The following is an 18,494-nucleotide window of genomic DNA, read 5'->3' on the forward strand; positions in this document are numbered from 1 at the left end:
ATCTCAACTGTGAGGCACAGGGGAAGCATCATCATGTTTTGGGTGTGTTTTGCTGGGGAAAAGAACTTGTACACTTCATAAAAAATGACATGAAGTAGGAGCATTATCTGGAAATTCTGAAACAACATGTCAAGACAGCAGCCAAAAAGCTGAAGCTTAGTCACAAAAGGATCTTCCAACAGAACAATCATCCCACACACACTTACAGAGTGGTAACAAAATGGCTCACAAACAACAGTGTGACAGACCATCACAAAGCCCTGATCTGAATCCCACAGAAAATCTATGGATTGAACTGAAGAAAGGAGTCTAAGCAAGGAGGCTTAGAGGCATGAACTTGACTCAGTTACACAAGTTCCATAAGAAGGAACATGACAAAATTCTAGGACAATACTGTAAGAAACTTGTGGAAGGCTATCCTAAGCGTTTGCTTCAGGTTAAGCAATTTATAGGCAACACCACCAAACACTAACTTGGTGTATATCCATCCATCCATTCTCTAACCCGCTGAATCCGAATACAGGGTCACGGGGTTGGTGTATATAAACCCACTGAAAATCTGACATGGTGATTAAGAGATACATTTTCATGTTTTAATTATTATTTTGGAGAAAAGCCCTCATGAAAATGTAATTAGATACACTACTTGACATCACATAAAAACACTTTACCAAACAATTCATGTGTTAAGTAGGGGAATTTTGAGTTTTAATTTTTCTTTTCCAAGTTGTATTTAATGTATGGCCACAACTGTATGTAAAGAGGAGTATAGATCAATAAGAAGGGTCTATGCCATTTAAAGCTTTATATATTTCAGACAAAGTATTTTGAAATGAACACCAGACTTTACCAGAAGCCAGTGTAGTTTTAAGAACAGAATTTATATGTTCACTAGCTGAAGCCCGCCGTAGCATATGGCGGTGTAAGAATAGGAACGGAAAACAGTGAGAAAGGAATTCAGAAATTAAGAAGAAATAAATACTTCTTGAAAGATGCAGGTGTGAATAGGTGTTTTGGTGGTGACGACAGATAATGTGTCGAAAGATCTAACCCTAGAAAAAGCCACGTACAACTGACCGTGGCTGAAGACTGGTTGTTAGAATTATTGTGTAGAGTAAACAGCATGTGGGATATCGGGTCTGTGCTCCGGTCTTTGGGTATCCAACAGTGCATGTAGAATTTCCGGCCAAGCAGGATTACATGTGAAAGTGATAAATAAATGAGGCTGTCCAAATTTACGTACTATGGCCATGGCATCCTGCTAGTTTTGTTGCATGTATCTTGGACTTCCTGGAAATGTGGACAGTAATATGATCATTTTGTCTACACGTACGTTTTTATTTTCAGCGTTTGCTTACAGTGCGTCTGACAGTCCTTTGTATTGTTCCACGCGCAAATCTTGTTGATCTAATCTGAGATAGCTGAGTCGCGCACCCTCTGTTTTAACATACGCATCTACAAAGTACTGTTTGAATAGTTCGCCGCTGGAGTGCAAAATACTAAATATATTCCTCATTGCTAATCTGTACACGTAAAATTGGCATTGAGTAAGCCTTCTTTGCTTGGCGGTTCTTTTATCTGGAACATGTTGTAAATCTTTGTGCCAGGCAATGTCTCCGTAAGGGAATAAAAGTGTGTAAACCATAGGATTGCAATTCATATTGAGCGTGGAAATCTGTTTACAGGAGTTGCCTATGGGACAGATGCAAATGTCCCTTTCGGCAGGCGGTTCGCCATCTTCTCCGACGAAAATTGCTGCAACATCAGTGTGACTTGATGGGGCATTATAGCATCGTAAATTCTGCCTAGGGTTTTCCCCGAAAAGCTTTCATACAGCTGCTGTTGGATTGGACTGAGTGATTTAAGTGTACTGCAGATGCTTGGCGAGAAATGCTGTGTCGGCTGCGTGTGGGCAGGACCGGTTTTGAGGGTGGACGTGGGAGGAGAGTTAGAGTTGGCGGGCGGGGCTCTGTTGTGCGTATCCCATGATGCGGTAGGAAGGTTAGAGTTGGCGGCCGGGGCTCTGTCGAGCGTATCCCATGGTCTTAGAGCTGGCGGGCGGGGCTCTGTGAGTTGGTGCGCGTGGCTCTGTCTTTCTTGCGCTCACTGTCGTGCGTGCCCTTAGTGAATTATATATATATATAGATACATCCTAGTTTTTACGAGTGATTTTCCTAGAATTAACTCAAGGCTTCAAATAGAACAATTTAAACAGCCTCTGAATAATGTATTATAGAAGTGAACTTTAATAGAAATAGTAAATAACTTTTCCATTTTTGGTAGAGTAAGAAATAACTTAAATTATTTCTAATATTGTTAATCTGGACAACATAGATTTTTGATACAATGTATTTGGTAAAAGATGTGCTATATATGACTCAATTGTTTGTTTATTCAAAAACAGCAATGTGTAGGCCTGTTGATTGTTAAATTGACTATAGACTAGATTCATTTGATTTCTTTTTTCCTTTTTTAAACAAGTAATTATCACTCACCTAAACTTTTTAGTTAAAGACATAATAGGAGAAATATAAATTATTACAAAATAAACTTACAATGCCTTCAGAAAGTATCTAGACCCCTTCACGTTTTACGCATTTTGTTAAATTGCAGCTTTATACTAAAATCATTTACCGTATATATTCATGTATAAGTCGGGGTCTTGAAACCCAAAAAAACAATCATAAAATCAGACCGTGACTTATACATCTGTTCAAAAATGCGACACTTAAATTTATTTATTTATTTATTTATTTATTTATTTATTTATTTATTTTTAACACCTTGCCTCCTCCAGTCTCCATTAGTTTCTCAGATGCATCATATTCATATTTTCTTCTGATGAAACACTCCATCATAGATAAGGGATGCTCTTACGTTAAAGATGTACGAGGATGTGAGATTCAAAAAACACAAATCAGTGCAAACGTTGCTTCAGAATAATTTGGGTATTACCGTGTGGTCATGTAGGCACAATAGAGAGAGAGAGAGGTTAGGATGCATGCGCTAATACAGCACATTGTTGTACCCACATAGAAAAAAAAAAGCCGGTGTGCTCCGTGGTTACTCTCTTAGGTGGGCGTTATCATGTCATACTCCCTTGTACCAATAGCGTGAGTTTTCTGCATTGGACTTATACGACCGACATTATAAAATACTAGAAATTATACTGTAAAATCAAGTTCCCGACTTCCCCGCGGGAAAACTTATCTGCAAGTATATACTGTAAGATATTTTTTTCCCTCATTAAATAGCACCCCAGAATGACAAAATAAAAACAGGAAGATCTGTGGTGCTTTCAAACATATACCATCTAAGAATTATGGAGGCAACTGTGCTCTTGGGAACCTTCACTGATGTAGGAATTTTGTTTTTTTACCTTCTCCAGATCTGTGCCTTAACACAATCTTGTGTCAATTTTTGTTAACCTTATGGCTTGGTTTTGGCTCAGATGTACATTGTCAGCTGTGCGTCCGTATATAGATAAGTGCTTGCCTTTCCAAATCATGTTCAGTCAGTTGAATTTTCCACAGGTGGACTCGAAACAAGGTGTAGAAACATTTCAACAATATTCAATAAAATGGGAAAATCACTTGAGCTTTAAAGCATTATTTGAAGTGTCATAGCAAAGGGGTGTGAATACTTGTGTTAATGAGAGAGTTATTTTTTTTTATTTTGATTTAATCTGCATAAAATCCTAAAATCCTATGTTTGCTTTATCATTCTGATGTATTGGGTGTTATTTAGTGAGGTAAAAATGAATTTAAATGATTTTAGCATAAGGCTGTAATATAGCAAAATATGTAAAAACTGAAGGGGTCTGAAAACTTTCTGAAGCCACTGTATAAGCAGATATTATAATTCTTAACTGTACTGTATTTCCCAGTGGGGACATGCAAATTGAAAAGGGTAACCTTTCTGAGGTAATGCCATTTCTATTTCTATCTATCTTTAGGAATATGGGAGAAAAACTGAAGTACCTGTAGGAAAACACACACATATATAAATGATAGTCCAAACACTGTACAGGCATCATCCAGAAGTGGGATTATAATCCAGGCCATTTGATCCAAGAGGTGGCAGTCCTAACAACTGTTGCACTATACCACCCCAACACAAATACTGTACTAGAAAAGTGATTAAAGATAAAGCTTGTTGAAGCTACAGGGTGTTGGGGGTGCTGCCCCACCTAAGAGCTGAGTATTACTGAAATTTAAACAGTGATTGAAAAACATATCTTTTGACATATACAGTATTTGAATGTAGCTGTTTTTGGCTGTCTACCATGAGAGTGAAAAAGTAAAATGCCTTTAAGATGCATTCATTTGCTTTAATTTGTTATTTTTGTTTAAATTGTTCATTTTTTTGTTAAAAACATTATGTCTCTTTATTTGCACATTCAAGTCATTACTGTGCACTGTCTGTGTAAATACAGGTATAGATCTGCTGTATAAGTCTACTGCAGATATTAAATAAAACTGTCAGACAACAGACCTGATCTAAAAATCGCATAAAACGAAATGGAGCTTTTCATCCTGCAATGTAAATATAGGTTGCGTTACTGCATAGAATTCAGCCGATATTCTCACACAATATGATTTAATTTGATGTTAGTCAATATCTACAAATTTTACTAAAACTTTATTTAAAATAAAATTTGGTTTGCTTTGCATATATTTTTTCTGCACATTTTCATCTCACTGTGTGTGTGTGTGTGTGTTTGTTTATATAATGTATTTTAATTAAATAAAGGAATTATAAAATTGCCAAAGCCTGAAATGATTATTAAAAAATAAGAGGTTTATTTAAATATAATACAAAAAAGGAGGGATACACATGTGGAGCATATTGAACTATGAAATAAGCAGCATCTTGCATGGAGTAGTAAAACCCTATTTGGAAATTGCACACCTAAGACATATCTGTTGAAAATTCTGTAGTCCTTTCTGGGTTTTTCCCTCACAACCACTCTTTTCAGAGAACAGACTCATAAAGCGGTTTCTAGGAATCCTGCCTTCTGGCCATTAAATCCTACCTACCGCATTTGAGCTGGATTACTTGAAGTGGTCTCCCTCTTTCAATGACCATTCAGAATTTTGTACTTTCAAAGATTTCATAATAGTTATCCATTATAAGGGCACCACAACTCTACAATATTGACATAATGTATAACTTAAATAAGGTTAAATTTTACATATGCATTTTTTTAAAAAAAATTTATTTAACACAGAGCTGACTGCTGGCGGTTGTCATTGATATTTTCATGTGATGGTCATTTTCATTAAAGGATTTTTCTGCCATTTCTTAAAAGTGATCCTTTATTCTCTTGATCTTTCTGTCAAATATTTTACACTTGCTTGCCTGGTTTTAAAAGTGTGTTTTTAAATTGTTAATACTGATGTATTTAGCATTTAGCAATGTTATGAGACCCAATTCCTAAACTATAAGTATTTTTCACATTTTGGGTTATTTGCCTTTCCCTAAGGACCAGAATGTGAAAAGGATTTTAGATGTGTTTTTCCCTATGAAGTAATGAAAAACTGAAATGAACTTAAAGTGAACGTTAATGTAGATTTAGACTTGGTTGGTTTACTTTATAAAAAAAAAAAAATATTTTAAGTGCATCAATTATTTTGACACAATTTTCCCATGAGCAATTATATCAGAATAACAGAATATTTTTCACCTTCATTTTGAACATAAAACGTGTAATGAGCTGCATTTTGTTTTTTCCATACAGCCAGCCGCCTTTGCTCCTCATTTATCAAGAATGCCAATAATATGCTGACTATAAATATATATATATATAAAAATCTGGCAGGAGTAAATTAAAATGTGAAGAAACCTATTAATAGTTAGCCTCGTTCAAGATGAAAGCTTCTGCTTCCTCCTAATTATGCCAGTGTGCTTTCTGTCACCAGAGCTACATGACTCCTGAGACACTACTGCATTCTCCATTTTCCTGGCTGCTGACCTGTGTGTTTGCAAATAGTTGTTTATCATGATTCAGTGAGTGTGTGTCAAATCCCATATTGTAAAAAAAAAAAAATTAATAGAAAACTATTCTGAAATTGTTTTTATTTGTAATTGTGTCCAGTTCAACCTATTTTAGATATATAAAAATTAAGTGCTATTTAAAATTAGGAATATATTTAATATTTTTGCTTTCAGTACCTGTGTCCTTCCCCTACAATCGCCTCTTTTCCCATTTTGCAAAAGGCATTTCTCATGACAGCTTTTGACTCAGACCTAGGAATAAGGATGAGCATGAAATCAGTAGTCTCTGGACTTGAGACCTTAAGGTTAATAGAAGATCTGATTAAATTCCTATCTTCAATACAAAATCATCCACCTGCACATTTTTTCATCTCTTTCCCATTCAGCCATTTACAGATATAGCTGTGATGTTATCAGCTTTGAATTCAATTTTCAGATATAGGTTATTTAACATTTTATAATATTGACTTTCGAAAGATGGAATGTGGTACATGGTTTAGAAAAGTTTTTTCATTGATTGATTTATTTATAGCTACTTATTTTGCCTTTTTTTCAATATATACAAAAAGCCAGTTATTATTATAAAACTTCAAATTCCTGTTTGAATCATATTAATGGGAACCCATTTCATTTGATAGTGGCCTTCTTCCTGTAAAAATGTATTTAAGTGTTTTTTGTACCTTCCATCTATTAATTAATTAATGCTAACTAAAACGTTAGTGATACACTCTTCTAACTTCATTTTCTATTACATAAAAATACTTGCCTAGTATATTCTATTGAAATTTTTAGTTTTGCCCCCATTTTACTTACTTTTCAAACACTTTACCTGTTGGCCGAGTTGCTTTTGCAATGAGAATATTACTGTGGATTATGTGGAAATTTTTAAAAGCAAAACATCATAAGAGTTATTAAATTTAAGATAACGTTCCAATATGTGCTTGTTTTTCAAATGAGGTAAATATAAATGACAAAAAGTGGGTATATAGTCAAAGTTCCTTTTTAGTCCATTCATCTATTAATTTTAAAATGTGCTTATACTTATTTCTTAATATGGTCTGGTGTAATAAAATAAAAAATCTGTTTATATACACGAGTTAATGTTACTTTTATTAACATTTCAGGTTGTAATGCTTGAATACTTAAATTACAATTGGTAATAAGTAATCTTAGTTAATGAACCAGTTCATCATCATCATCATCATTGGTTTAACTGCCATTTTCTCTGTGTACCCAAGGTTAGCCAATTGACACCCCCAAATCTTTTTCTTCCACTATATTCTGCATCCTTTGGGGTGAGACTCGTTTCATTCAAAATATTGCTGTTTTCTTGAGCCTCCCTTTGGTCCTCATCTAAATTCATGGGACACAGTGGGCCCCCAGGACCGAGGTTGGGAAACACTGCTCTATGGGGTATAGCTCCCCCTAAAGGTGGTACGTCAGTTTTGATTTCATTGTTAATTGCTCTCTTGCCACTAGTGTACAACTCTGATCTGCGTCCTGTCTTGTGCTGCGGTAAACTGCCTGGAATTACAGTTCCAGTCTGGCACTTCTTTACAGTCTATATAATTAAAGCTACCCATATTTCAGATAAAACTATTTAGTTTTTCAATGAGCTGTAAATTGAAGTAGTTTTATTGGTGTTTGTCAGTTGTAACATTTTAATCAAGTATGCCTTTGTGATCCATGAGTACAGTATAAGCACAGTGCCTTCAGGATGTGTAATATGTAATTAAACTCATAATGTTCTCCCTTGATGTGTCCTTTGTGATTTAAAGAAAGCCCATAAAATTCTAAAAAAGGTAGATTGGAATGCACAACCTAAAGGTTTTATGGGCGTTAATGAATAAAAAAGGGTGACGTAAAAGAAAATCTATAATGGTGATGGCTTTGCAAAACCAATTTGCTCAAAGACCCGTTTGGTACCTTTTGAGGAGAATTGAGCTTGTCTGTCAGCTTCTGATATCCGTTACCTGCCCACTTGTGGATTAAAGAGCTTTGGGAAGAAGGCGAAATAGAGATGTCATTCTGAGTTAAGCTTTTTTCTTCCCGTTTTCTAGAAAATGTGGCACATTGAAAAATACCTATACCTTTGACCAGTTAATGTTTGCACTTCCCTTACTCTTTTCCTTGTGTATGTAATTAGCTTAATAGACACAGACAGAAAGATTAATTGTTATAATTAACTACATGTTTATAATTAACTACAATGTGTTTGTTTATTATGGCAACCTGCAACAACCAGTAGTGTTTAAAATGTGGGTTGAATTTGTTTCAAAGATAGTGACTCACATGCAGTTTGCAGAATAATTTTAAAGGTATTGTCCGTGAAGCAAGTGTAGCGGTAGCCTGAGAGGATGTTGAAGCTTCTATAGTTTTTTTTCTGTTAATTTATCTGTGTCAGAACTACAAAATATTCTATAAAGAGACAGGATATAAGGTAGCAGATTTAGACATTTGTTTAGTCATTTAATCTTATTTTTAAAATTACTGACAAATCTGTGCATTTCTTATAAACTGAAACTGGATTTTGAGATGCATGACTTTCCCTCTTTTCAGCTGTGAGATGTTTCTGCCCCTACGTCATGCCCAAAACTGTGAAAGAACTGGAAAATTAAACAGTGTCCTAGAAACTAAATTTATATAAAATCTTTTCAGAGTGAAGAGGACCACAAGTTTGGGAGGTATCCTTAACCGGATTGGTGGGAAAAAACAGAAACTGAGTACCTTGGAGAAATCCAAACTAGACTGGGAGAGTTTTAAGAGTGAGGAGGGAATCGGAGAAGAGCTTGCCACACACAACCGTGGCAAGGATGGGTAAGCTGATGACTCATTAAAAGCTGAGTCGTAATTGATCTTAACTAAATATTTTAGATAAATGCTATAGACCTGTAGTTAAGAGACAGGATTCTGAAAATGGCTTGCTTTATTATTGCCTTCCTGGCTACATGGATGCTTATCACTTAACAACCTTCTGTCCTTCAAAAAATATCAATGAGTCAGAGTTTTAAGCATTTTAAGCTGTTAGGTCTACTTCAAATTCTGACATACCCTATAGATTGCTTTCTTGTACAGCAGGAATATTCCTAGCAAGCCCTATATTTGAAAATATAGCTTACTGTAGCTCATTAGCTAATTTGACCTGTAGTTATCTAATTACATCTTGCTAATAAATTTGTTCAAATGAATTTTCAGCTGTATCATTGCTGTGAAGGTGTCACAGCTGTCAGGAAATGTCCTTTACAAAACAATCTCTAAATGTGCATGTCCATTCTTCATCCCAAGCTGTGTAGTCCAGCAATGACAGCCTCGCTTTTATGCTTCTACTCCAAAGCAATGTTAATTGTTTTATTTTTTTATTTTTTGCATTTTCTGCCTGTTTTTCCTTCCTTCACAACATTTTAATTCTCATCTTCTTTTTAGCTTCTTGTGTTTCTTTCTTTTTTAACCCTTAGCCTTTGTGAAGGCACCTTTATAAATTAAATTCAGCATGACAGAGGGTCGTCTTCTGTGAATGTAGAATATTAAAGAATCTAACCCCACAGCATTATTTATCCTTTGTGCTCTGCCATGTAAACTGCCTTGTGTTCACATATATTGTTGCTTATATTTGCTGTATAACCATAGTATTGTATACATACATGTAAGGTAAATTGATTTGATAATGTATTTAAGTTATTTTTTTTTTTTACTTTCTCATATACAAAGTATAGGGAAAGTATTGTAATTGTCCAAAGATTTGATGTCGAGATTTTGATGAATCTCGATGTTTTAGACCTCCCTGACTTTCTTGTAAACGAGGCATAGGGAAAGTATTGGAATCCTCCAAAAATTCAATTTTGAGATTTTGATGAATCTCGACGTTTTAGATCTCGTATTTTTGGAACTGTGTGTGTGTGTAAACACTTTAACTTGAGTAAGCTTTCACTTAGGTCAGCCAAATTTTCCATGCATGTATTAGGTACAAAACATAGATTTCTATCAACTTTTGGACTATTTCCGTTAACCCAGAAGTGGTACTTTACCTTTTGTTCATGCAGCTGCAGAGTCTGATTAATTCAGCTTTACTTTTATAATAATTGTTCAGTATGTTATTAATTTGATTTGATTCATTGCTGATGGTTCTTTAATGTACATAATATAAAAATATAATCATTGCCTTGCGGTTTACTCCTCAAATATTCATCCCAATATCTGAATATACGAGAAAGTCTAGAGGAGACCACTCGCGATTTTTAAACTCTGATGTTCTAGTTAGGAAAACAATAAAAGCAAAAAAGTTGTTTTTGCATTGACCATTGAAGTAAGCTTTGCTTCAAAATTCTTTGTTTCAAATTTTCTTGTAATAACATTTCTATTAATATCTATATATTTTTGGTGGGAATAGTTTAATTTAATTGTCCATTTAGTGGAGAACATGCTGTGTTATACAATGCTAAAAACGTCACAAACACAACCCTTTCCCTTCTAACTGAGGTTTAGAGAGAAGTCAGTGTGATGCGATAGGAAAAGTATAAAGTATTTTAAACCAGGCAATTTGCAATTTTAAATAAATTTTTGTATTAGAATGTATTTCCATCTTAGATAGGACCTGAAATGTATTTATATTCTATAACCTTTAATCTTTCATACTTGAGACTACCAGGTGTTAACTTTTAATTGTGGACTGTTAACACTGTTAACATTTTAGCTTGGCACAACAAATTTCCACACATTGTGGCATTATGTACATTATAAAAAGACTAGTTTCAGATAACTACTAATGGCAAAAGCATACTAAACTTTAAAAATGCATGTCAAGTGTTTGGTAACCCAGTGAATAGTTTTGTTTCTCCTTAGATTTCTGTGTTTTTTCACATGGCCCTCCTCAGTACTTTGTGGAATCTATTCCCTTCAACCTCTTTGACCTGCTGTTTGACCCTCTTAATTTTAAAGTATTTAAAATAATGTATTTTTATTCTCTTGTGTATCCATATGTATTGAGGCAGCAGTAAGTCTAGGCTTTGTAGGCTTCAGGGACTCCCTGATCTCTCTGATGAGACAAACACTTGTATAATTCCTGCAGACAGCCCTATTTATACATTTCCTTTGCTACAGCAATTACATTGCTTTTTGAAACTCTGTTCCATATCTATTGTGTTAGTTTGTTATGGAAAAATTAAACAGATTCAGAGCAGCAAGATCATGACACTGAAAACCAAGCAATGTTTACTTCATAGAGGGCCTTTCTCAAAGATCAGTAAGGCCTCATGTTTTTGTTTAACCTTTAATGTCTGTTCACATCATTGCTGAGTATAAGCAATCTATTAATGTTGTGTTTCAAAAAGAGCATCATCACAGGCTCTTTACAAATCATCGGGAGACAGCAAAGCAGAATGCAAGAACATTTAAATGCAGATTAAATATCCATCTTTTTATATTATATACCAGGATGAACCCTCAAATATCAAGTCATAAGAGCAATAAAACTTTCATAAACCAGAGAAGTCCATCCCATCAAACTTGTGTGCTTCAATAATGGCTAAGTTGTCTTAGTACTTCATTCAGATATTTCTTCTTCAACCACATTTTGCAGTATTTGTTCCCGACTCCCACAACCCTTTGTGAGAAAAAAGTACTTCCTGGCTTTAGCCTTAAATGCCCTTCCCTTAATTTCCATCAACGTCCTTGAGTATGTTATTCACTGTTTAACTGAAAACATTTTAAGTTTATTGATCTTCAGTGCATTGAGAGCATGAAATACATCAGAGTCTTCTATTTTGAAATCTGTAAACTTAGAGCTTATTTTTATATCAGTCTTGAGGCATTCCTTATATTTTCTTCATTTGAAATATTTATTTACATTATTTGATATTGCTAATCATTTTCATTTATTTGTTTTTCATGCGTTAAACTCTGAATATAAAACCATGAATTCAGTAGGAATTATTAGAACTAATTTGTCTTTTCTGAGTTTGATTTGTTCAGTTCTTTACACAAGAGCAAATGTCTTTAATTCAAATTATAGTTTTCGGCATAATCTGTTGTTTCTGGACCAAATCTCCTCTTACCCTGAAAGATCTACCTTTCCACTGTATATAACAAAAAACTATTCTATGACATCCTAATTGTAACCAAATATCTACAGTATTTTTCGGACCATAAGGCGCACCGGATTTTAAAGCACAATATCAACGAATGGGTCTACTTTCATACATAAGGCGCATCGGTTTATAAAGCACATTCAGCGAAACAAAACAGTCAGATAAGTCAAACTTTATTCAACTCATCTATACTAATAAAAGGCAAAGTCCTCACTGACTGATTCACTCACTCACTCACTCACTCACTCACTCATCACTAATTCTCCAACTTCCCGTGTAGGTAGAAGGCTGAAATTTGGCAGGCTCATTCCTTACAGCTTACTTAGAAAAGTTGGGCAGGTTTCATTTCTAAATTCTACACGTAATGGTCATAACTGGAATGTATTTTCGCCTATATACTGTACTGTAATAGACTGCAGCTCGATAGCCGTGGGAGGCGGAGTTTCGTATTAAAGCATTTAACCAATCACATTTCAGCCATCATTTGTTGCCAGGCAGAGAGAATAGGCTGCAGCTCGATAGCCGTGGGAGGCAGAGTTTCGTATTAAAGCATTTAACCAATCACATTTCAGCCATCATTTGTTGCCAGGCAGAGAGACTTTCACAATCCGTTGTGTAGGCACTCTAGCACAGAATAAATGTCGATTAACCTGTTGCTTCAACCAATCAGATTTTGAGTTGGTGTCAGTCGGGCCCTCCAGCAGGCGTGTGCAACGTCACCGTATTCAGACCCATTGATTGGATAGAAGCCGATATGAGGAACTCTATGAGGCCACTGAACGCACCGCAAACGCTCCGAGCAAAAGATCGTCGCGCGCACTACGGCCAACTCCATGGCAGGATTCTGGACAATATTATTTGCCAGACACAGACCAGATTTCAAGACCACGAAAACCTGATGTTTGTCATGCTCCACGAGCCCCAGAAGTTTCGGGAATACAAGAAAAATTTCATGCATGCAGCCTTCTCCAGTTTAACACAAGAGCCACAGAGCGCTTTTTGATCTGTCTCAGCTAAAAACAGAACTGACTGTAATGTATGCCATGGATGATTTTTTAGGAAAATCTCCCACTGATCCCCTTGACTTCCTTCATCAGAAAACTCTGAATGAGAGCATGGGGCAGCTGTTCACAATGGTATATTTGGCGGTGAGCATTCCCATGTACACTGCTTCTGTCGAGCAGACATTTTCAGCCCTAAAGCGAATTCAAACTTATGCCAGAAATACCATAGGGCGGGTTCGCCTTTCAGCATTAGCTTCGAATGCGATAGAAAGGGATGTTTTGATGGAACTGAAGAGCACGGATAATCCGTACGACAGAGTAATTAAACTGTTTTTGAGGAAAGAGAGGAGGATGGATTTTGTTTACAAATAATCCGAATTTTTGGTGAGTAAAATGTTGTGATTTTCCTAAATAATATTGCAAGTTTGAGTTATTATTGATGTTTTTTATGTGATGTCGCGGCTGTGGCTGCAGTAGAAAGGAACTTGTTCACCCCAGTTTGTCTATTCAATAAAGGCATTTATTGTGGCTACAGGAGTTATCTTACATATATATATACATATATATCTCTGCCAATCTACATACTGTCAAATAAACGAACCACACACCGTGGCACAACATGAGAGGCTTCGCCTCTAGCGCTGATGTCCGAGGTTCGATTCCCAACAGGGGGTGCAGTGAGTGTGTACGCCTGATGAGCCCAGAATTAGGGCGAAACATGTGTCACGTATTGTTTGCATTATTTGACAGTAAAACTATTTCAATATATATAAAACAGCGCTTCCCGATTCATTTTACCCTCGCACCCTCTTAGTTTGAGAAGAAGTATGAAAAAATATGAGGTTAACGCAGAAAAACAGATCACCAATTGAAGCTTTATGAATAATGGATACTTTATTCGCCATCAATAATTGTTTTGGTAAAGCCTTACTCGGTGTAATCCTCCTTCCATTGTCAAATTTTTTCGTGACTACCCATGATTGAATGAACGATTAAAAAGTAAGAGCGAAGCGAGGGTCAATTATTGAGGCAGACAGGCGACAGCTCAATAGCTCGCAGGCTCGATGTGGTGCACATCAAGTCGCTCTACAATGCGCGATCAGATTCGAAAAAATATATCTTTTCAAGTTCTATTTGGATATAGGTAGGTTCTATTTAGTCGACAGAAATATCTTTGGTAGGAATGTAAGTTGAATTTAGTCTTTAAATTTCTATGCTGAAGAAATATTTATGCAATGATGACTAAATTTAACTTGCATTCCAACCAAACATATTTCTGTCGACTAAATGAAAATTACTTATATTTAAAATTTAAATAGAACTTGAACAGATTCGTAATACCCACGCAGCACTAAGTGCACGTAAGAGTGGAAGTCATCCATTTTAACAAGCAGCGTATTGCACTGATACGAAATAGCCTGCCCATTGAATTATTTAGGAATGGATAGATAAATTAAGATTTTGTACAAATAATGTTTTTCATTTTTCTTCCTCGATGGATTCTGGCACCCCCAGCAACAGCTGCTCGCACCCCAAAGGGTATATATATGTGTGTGTGTGTGTGTGTGTGTGTGTGTGTGTGTGTGTGTGTGTGTGTATATATAGATAGATATACAGTGTATATATATATACAGTAATCCCTCGCTATATGCGCTTTGACTTTCGCGGGTTTCACTCTATCATGGATTTTAAATGCAAGCACATCTAAACATATATTACAGATTTTTCGCTGGTTCGCTTTCTGCGGACAATGGGTCTTTTAATTTAGGTTACATGCTTCCTCAGTTTGATTGCCCAGTTGATTTCATACAAGGGACGCTATTGGCGGATTGCTTAGAAGCTACCCAATCAGAGCATGTATTGCATATTAACTAAAACTCCTCAATGCTATAAGATATGCTTCCAGCGGTGCTTGTTTGCTTCTCTCTATCTTTCTCGCTCTCTCTGCCTGACGGAGGGGGTGTGAGCAGAGGGGCTGTTTGCACAGAGGACACGGGCGCTCCTCTACAAAATGCCGCTTTATCGCGGTGCTTCTGTATACTTAAAAGCATGTATTGATTTTTGATTGTTTGCTTTTCTTTGCGCTCTCTCTGACATTCTCTGCTCCTGACGCGCTCCTTTATGACGGCGCTCCTTTGAAGATAAGATATGTTTGCTTTCTTTTAATTGTGAGAAAGAACGGTCATCTCTGTCTTGTCATGGAGCACAGTTTAAACGTTTGACTAAAGGGTGTTATTTCATGTCTAGAGGGCTCTAATAATGTTAACAGGGTGGGAGAGTTTATAAGGGCTTAAAATATATAAAAATAACCACACAAACATATGGTTTCTACTTGATTTTCACCTATCGGGGGTCTGGAAGCAAACCCCGATCGAGGAGGATTACTGTATAGATATATATATATATATATATATATATATATATATATATATATATATATATATATATATATATATATAGATATAGATATAGATATATAGAGATATAATGTGTGTGTGTGTGTGTATATATATATATGTATGTGTGTGTGTGTGTGTGTGTTTGTATATGTATATATATATGTATATGTATATATATATATATATATATATATATATATATATATATATATATATATATATATATATGACAGCAACACTCATAACAGTGACAAAACAATTACTTTGACAATCATGTTAAGTTATTTTTAAAATATTTCCTTTTCTTTTTCATTACTTCTTTAACACACTACTTCTCCGCTGCGAAGCGCGGGTATTTTGCTAGTTCACAATAACTCTCAACATTGTTCAGTTGTAACATAAAATAAAAAACAATACACTCACTTTTTAAGTTCATTCCTCTTCCACAAATCCATCAAATTCTTCATTTGGTAAACAGTTGGGCGATTTCTGCATCAAGCATGCCCGGATCTCTCTCGTCATTATCCGAGTTAGTCTCATTGCTGTTACTTAGCTGTTTAGTGATGATTGCGCCATTCGTGAAAGTTCGGACGATACTTGAGATTGATACCTTAGCCCAGGCATCCACGATCCATTGGCAGATATTGGCGTAACTCGCCTGCCGTTGCCTTCCTGTCTTGGTGAATGTGTGTTCGACTTCCGTCATCCAATACTCCCACGCAGCTCGCAATTTAACTTTGAACGACCTGTTGACACCGATATCTAACGGTTGAAGTTCTTTGGTTAATCCACCCGGAATGATGGCAAGCTCCGAATTAGTTTGCTTCACTTGGATTTTGACAGTATCGGTGAGATGGGCGCGCATGGAGTCGCAGATCAATAGAGACGGAGATTTGTGGAAAAAGCCATCCGATCTCCTGACATAAACTTCCTGACTACGGTAGCTGTAATGCTCCAACAATCCATCAAGCGGTGAGGCTTTGTAGCTCACCAAAGTCATTCTAAAACATTTTGACAGATTTTTGAGCACCATGTACCACATAAAATCCCTTCGAGGTCAGTAAGCACAACCAGAATTAATACATAAAGCGCACCGGATTATAAGGCGAACTGTCGATTTTTGATAAAATTAAAAAATTTTAAGTGCGCCTTATAGTCTGAAAAATACTGTAGATATTAGTTTTAGAATTTGCATGTGCTGATGTACTCTGACCTGGTGAGTGCGCCATCTTTTGTGTCTTACTGTGCTTGTTAAACTGCCTTTCACGCTGCTAGTTTACCTAACTCATCAGGAGGCTGAAATTGACCTTGGTGAGGTCTTCAGGAAGACAACTTAATTTATTCCTTGTTTTGTTTTGGGTTTTTTTTTTTTTAGTTTTTTTGTATTGTGTCTGATTTTTCTTTTTTTGTTTTTTTCTTTTTCTTTTCCCCAGATATATGGAGAGAAAGGCTTTTCTGGAGCGAGTTGATCAGCGTCAGTTTGAGATTGAGAAATCCATACGTCTGAGCAATATGAAGCGGTGACAGTAACCAGCCCCAGTACCCAGAACCTAATGATCCACTTCACCCATCCTGCCTCTACTTGATGTTAGAGCAGTCTTGTTGTATGGACTGTAATTTACGAGTAATTGTTTGGCCAGGGGGTCTGGTGGTCAGCTGGTGTCCTTATGCTTTAATGCCGTCAAACCCCAACCTGCTTAGTGATCCCTTTTTGCTCTCTTTTGTCATTTTAAAGAGTAGGAATGGGGTAAGGAACTACAAAATTACTGAAGCCACCTTCTAGTAAGAAGCAGAACGTGTTTAAAGCCAGTCTCGGTGGGACATTACAGCATTTCCAGTGGATATAGTTTAACTTGAACATAGGGAAAGAACTGATGACTTGTTTCTGAATTCAAACCTTTTTCTTGGTAAACCTTGGTATTTTCTTTTACAATTTGAGTCCGTAGTACAGTTGTAATTGTGATCTGTTTGCAAATGTTAACTGTTAATAGAAAAAATAAAAATCTTTTGTTTTAAGTCTTTATTTCATCATAAACCAAACTAAAACCAATAGTGGGTGAGAGACACACACAGACTCTTGAAAAAGATGCAACCAGTACTGTCCTTTTATTACAATCAAAGTGTAAAAACAACAGCAAACAAAAACAGGTGTCATGCAAGTTAATATTGCACAGTCCGGCAGTAACATAAACACAACAAACAGAGAAGAAAAAATGCAAACACCAAAGGGAGAAACTAAAGGACTGTCTGCAAGTAAAAACAAAGTTCTGCACTTTTAAAGAGTACCCACTATTGCTTTTAGTTTGGTTGGAAGGTATAATATTCAAAAAGAAAAGGGCTTCTTCCTCCAGCAGATAATCAGTCTAGGAAGATCCTTCCAATAGAAAAAAATACAAAAAACAGGCACTAAAAATGTAATAGTTACAGTTCTAAAAGAAATGCACCACTCCACCACCTCTCCTCCTAGCAATCATCTCCACTCGATTACCAATCGCAGGTTCCCTCCAGTGTTTATTCTTTTGACTCTTTACTAGACACTATTGAACTGTAGCTCAAGTCAAGTTTCGGAAAACTGATGGATTTTATACAGTCCTTAACTCTGTTCACTCCAAAGCATAATTTTAGCCACCATTCCAGTGATGAATGTTACAAAGTTGCCCTTGTGCTTCAGGACAGGGTTTAAAAGATCAAAATAAAACAAAAAAAAGTATAACCAAGACACCGACTGTTCTGTCCTAGGTCAGAAAAATATGGTGAAGTGTGTTATATACTCTAAACAGGATGTGTATTAAATTTATACATATACAGATAACCAACAAAATAAAGGAAATCTCTACCCGAAGGAGCGTCACAGTAATCTGGCATATACTGTATTTTAAAAGTGAATTGTATTAAAAGGATGCAACACACTTCTTTGTGGAGTATTTGCACTATTTGGGTGTTTGAAGATGGTTGAAAATGCAGTCTAATGCATCGGCCGTGAATCTCGTACAACTGCTCAGCCGGACTGC

At 36.0% G+C, this 18,494-nt stretch overlaps 1 protein-coding gene across 2 annotated transcripts in view; it reads left to right on the top strand.

Moving 5' to 3' along the window:
• Positions 1-17,499, top strand: part of cfdp1 (craniofacial development protein 1) — a 96,356-nt gene extending 78,857 nt beyond the window's left edge. Inside the window, exons 6-7 of one of the 2 annotated variants that reach the window (XM_039763015.1) lie at positions 8,656-8,814; positions 16,917-17,499. In XM_039763015.1, coding sequence (XP_039618949.1) covers positions 8,656-8,814; positions 16,917-17,007 — 250 coding nt within the window. In that variant the 3' untranslated portion in view covers positions 17,008-17,499. Of the gene's footprint in view, positions 1-8,655; positions 8,815-16,916 lie in introns of those variants that run through there. The other variant, XM_039763016.1, reaches the window with a different exon arrangement.
• The last annotated feature ends 995 nt before the right edge of the window (positions 17,500-18,494 follow it).

Source organism: Polypterus senegalus, chromosome 9 (genome assembly GCF_016835505.1).
Source record: "Polypterus senegalus isolate Bchr_013 chromosome 9, ASM1683550v1, whole genome shotgun sequence".
Lineage (NCBI taxonomy): Eukaryota > Metazoa > Chordata > Cladistia > Polypteriformes > Polypteridae > Polypterus > Polypterus senegalus.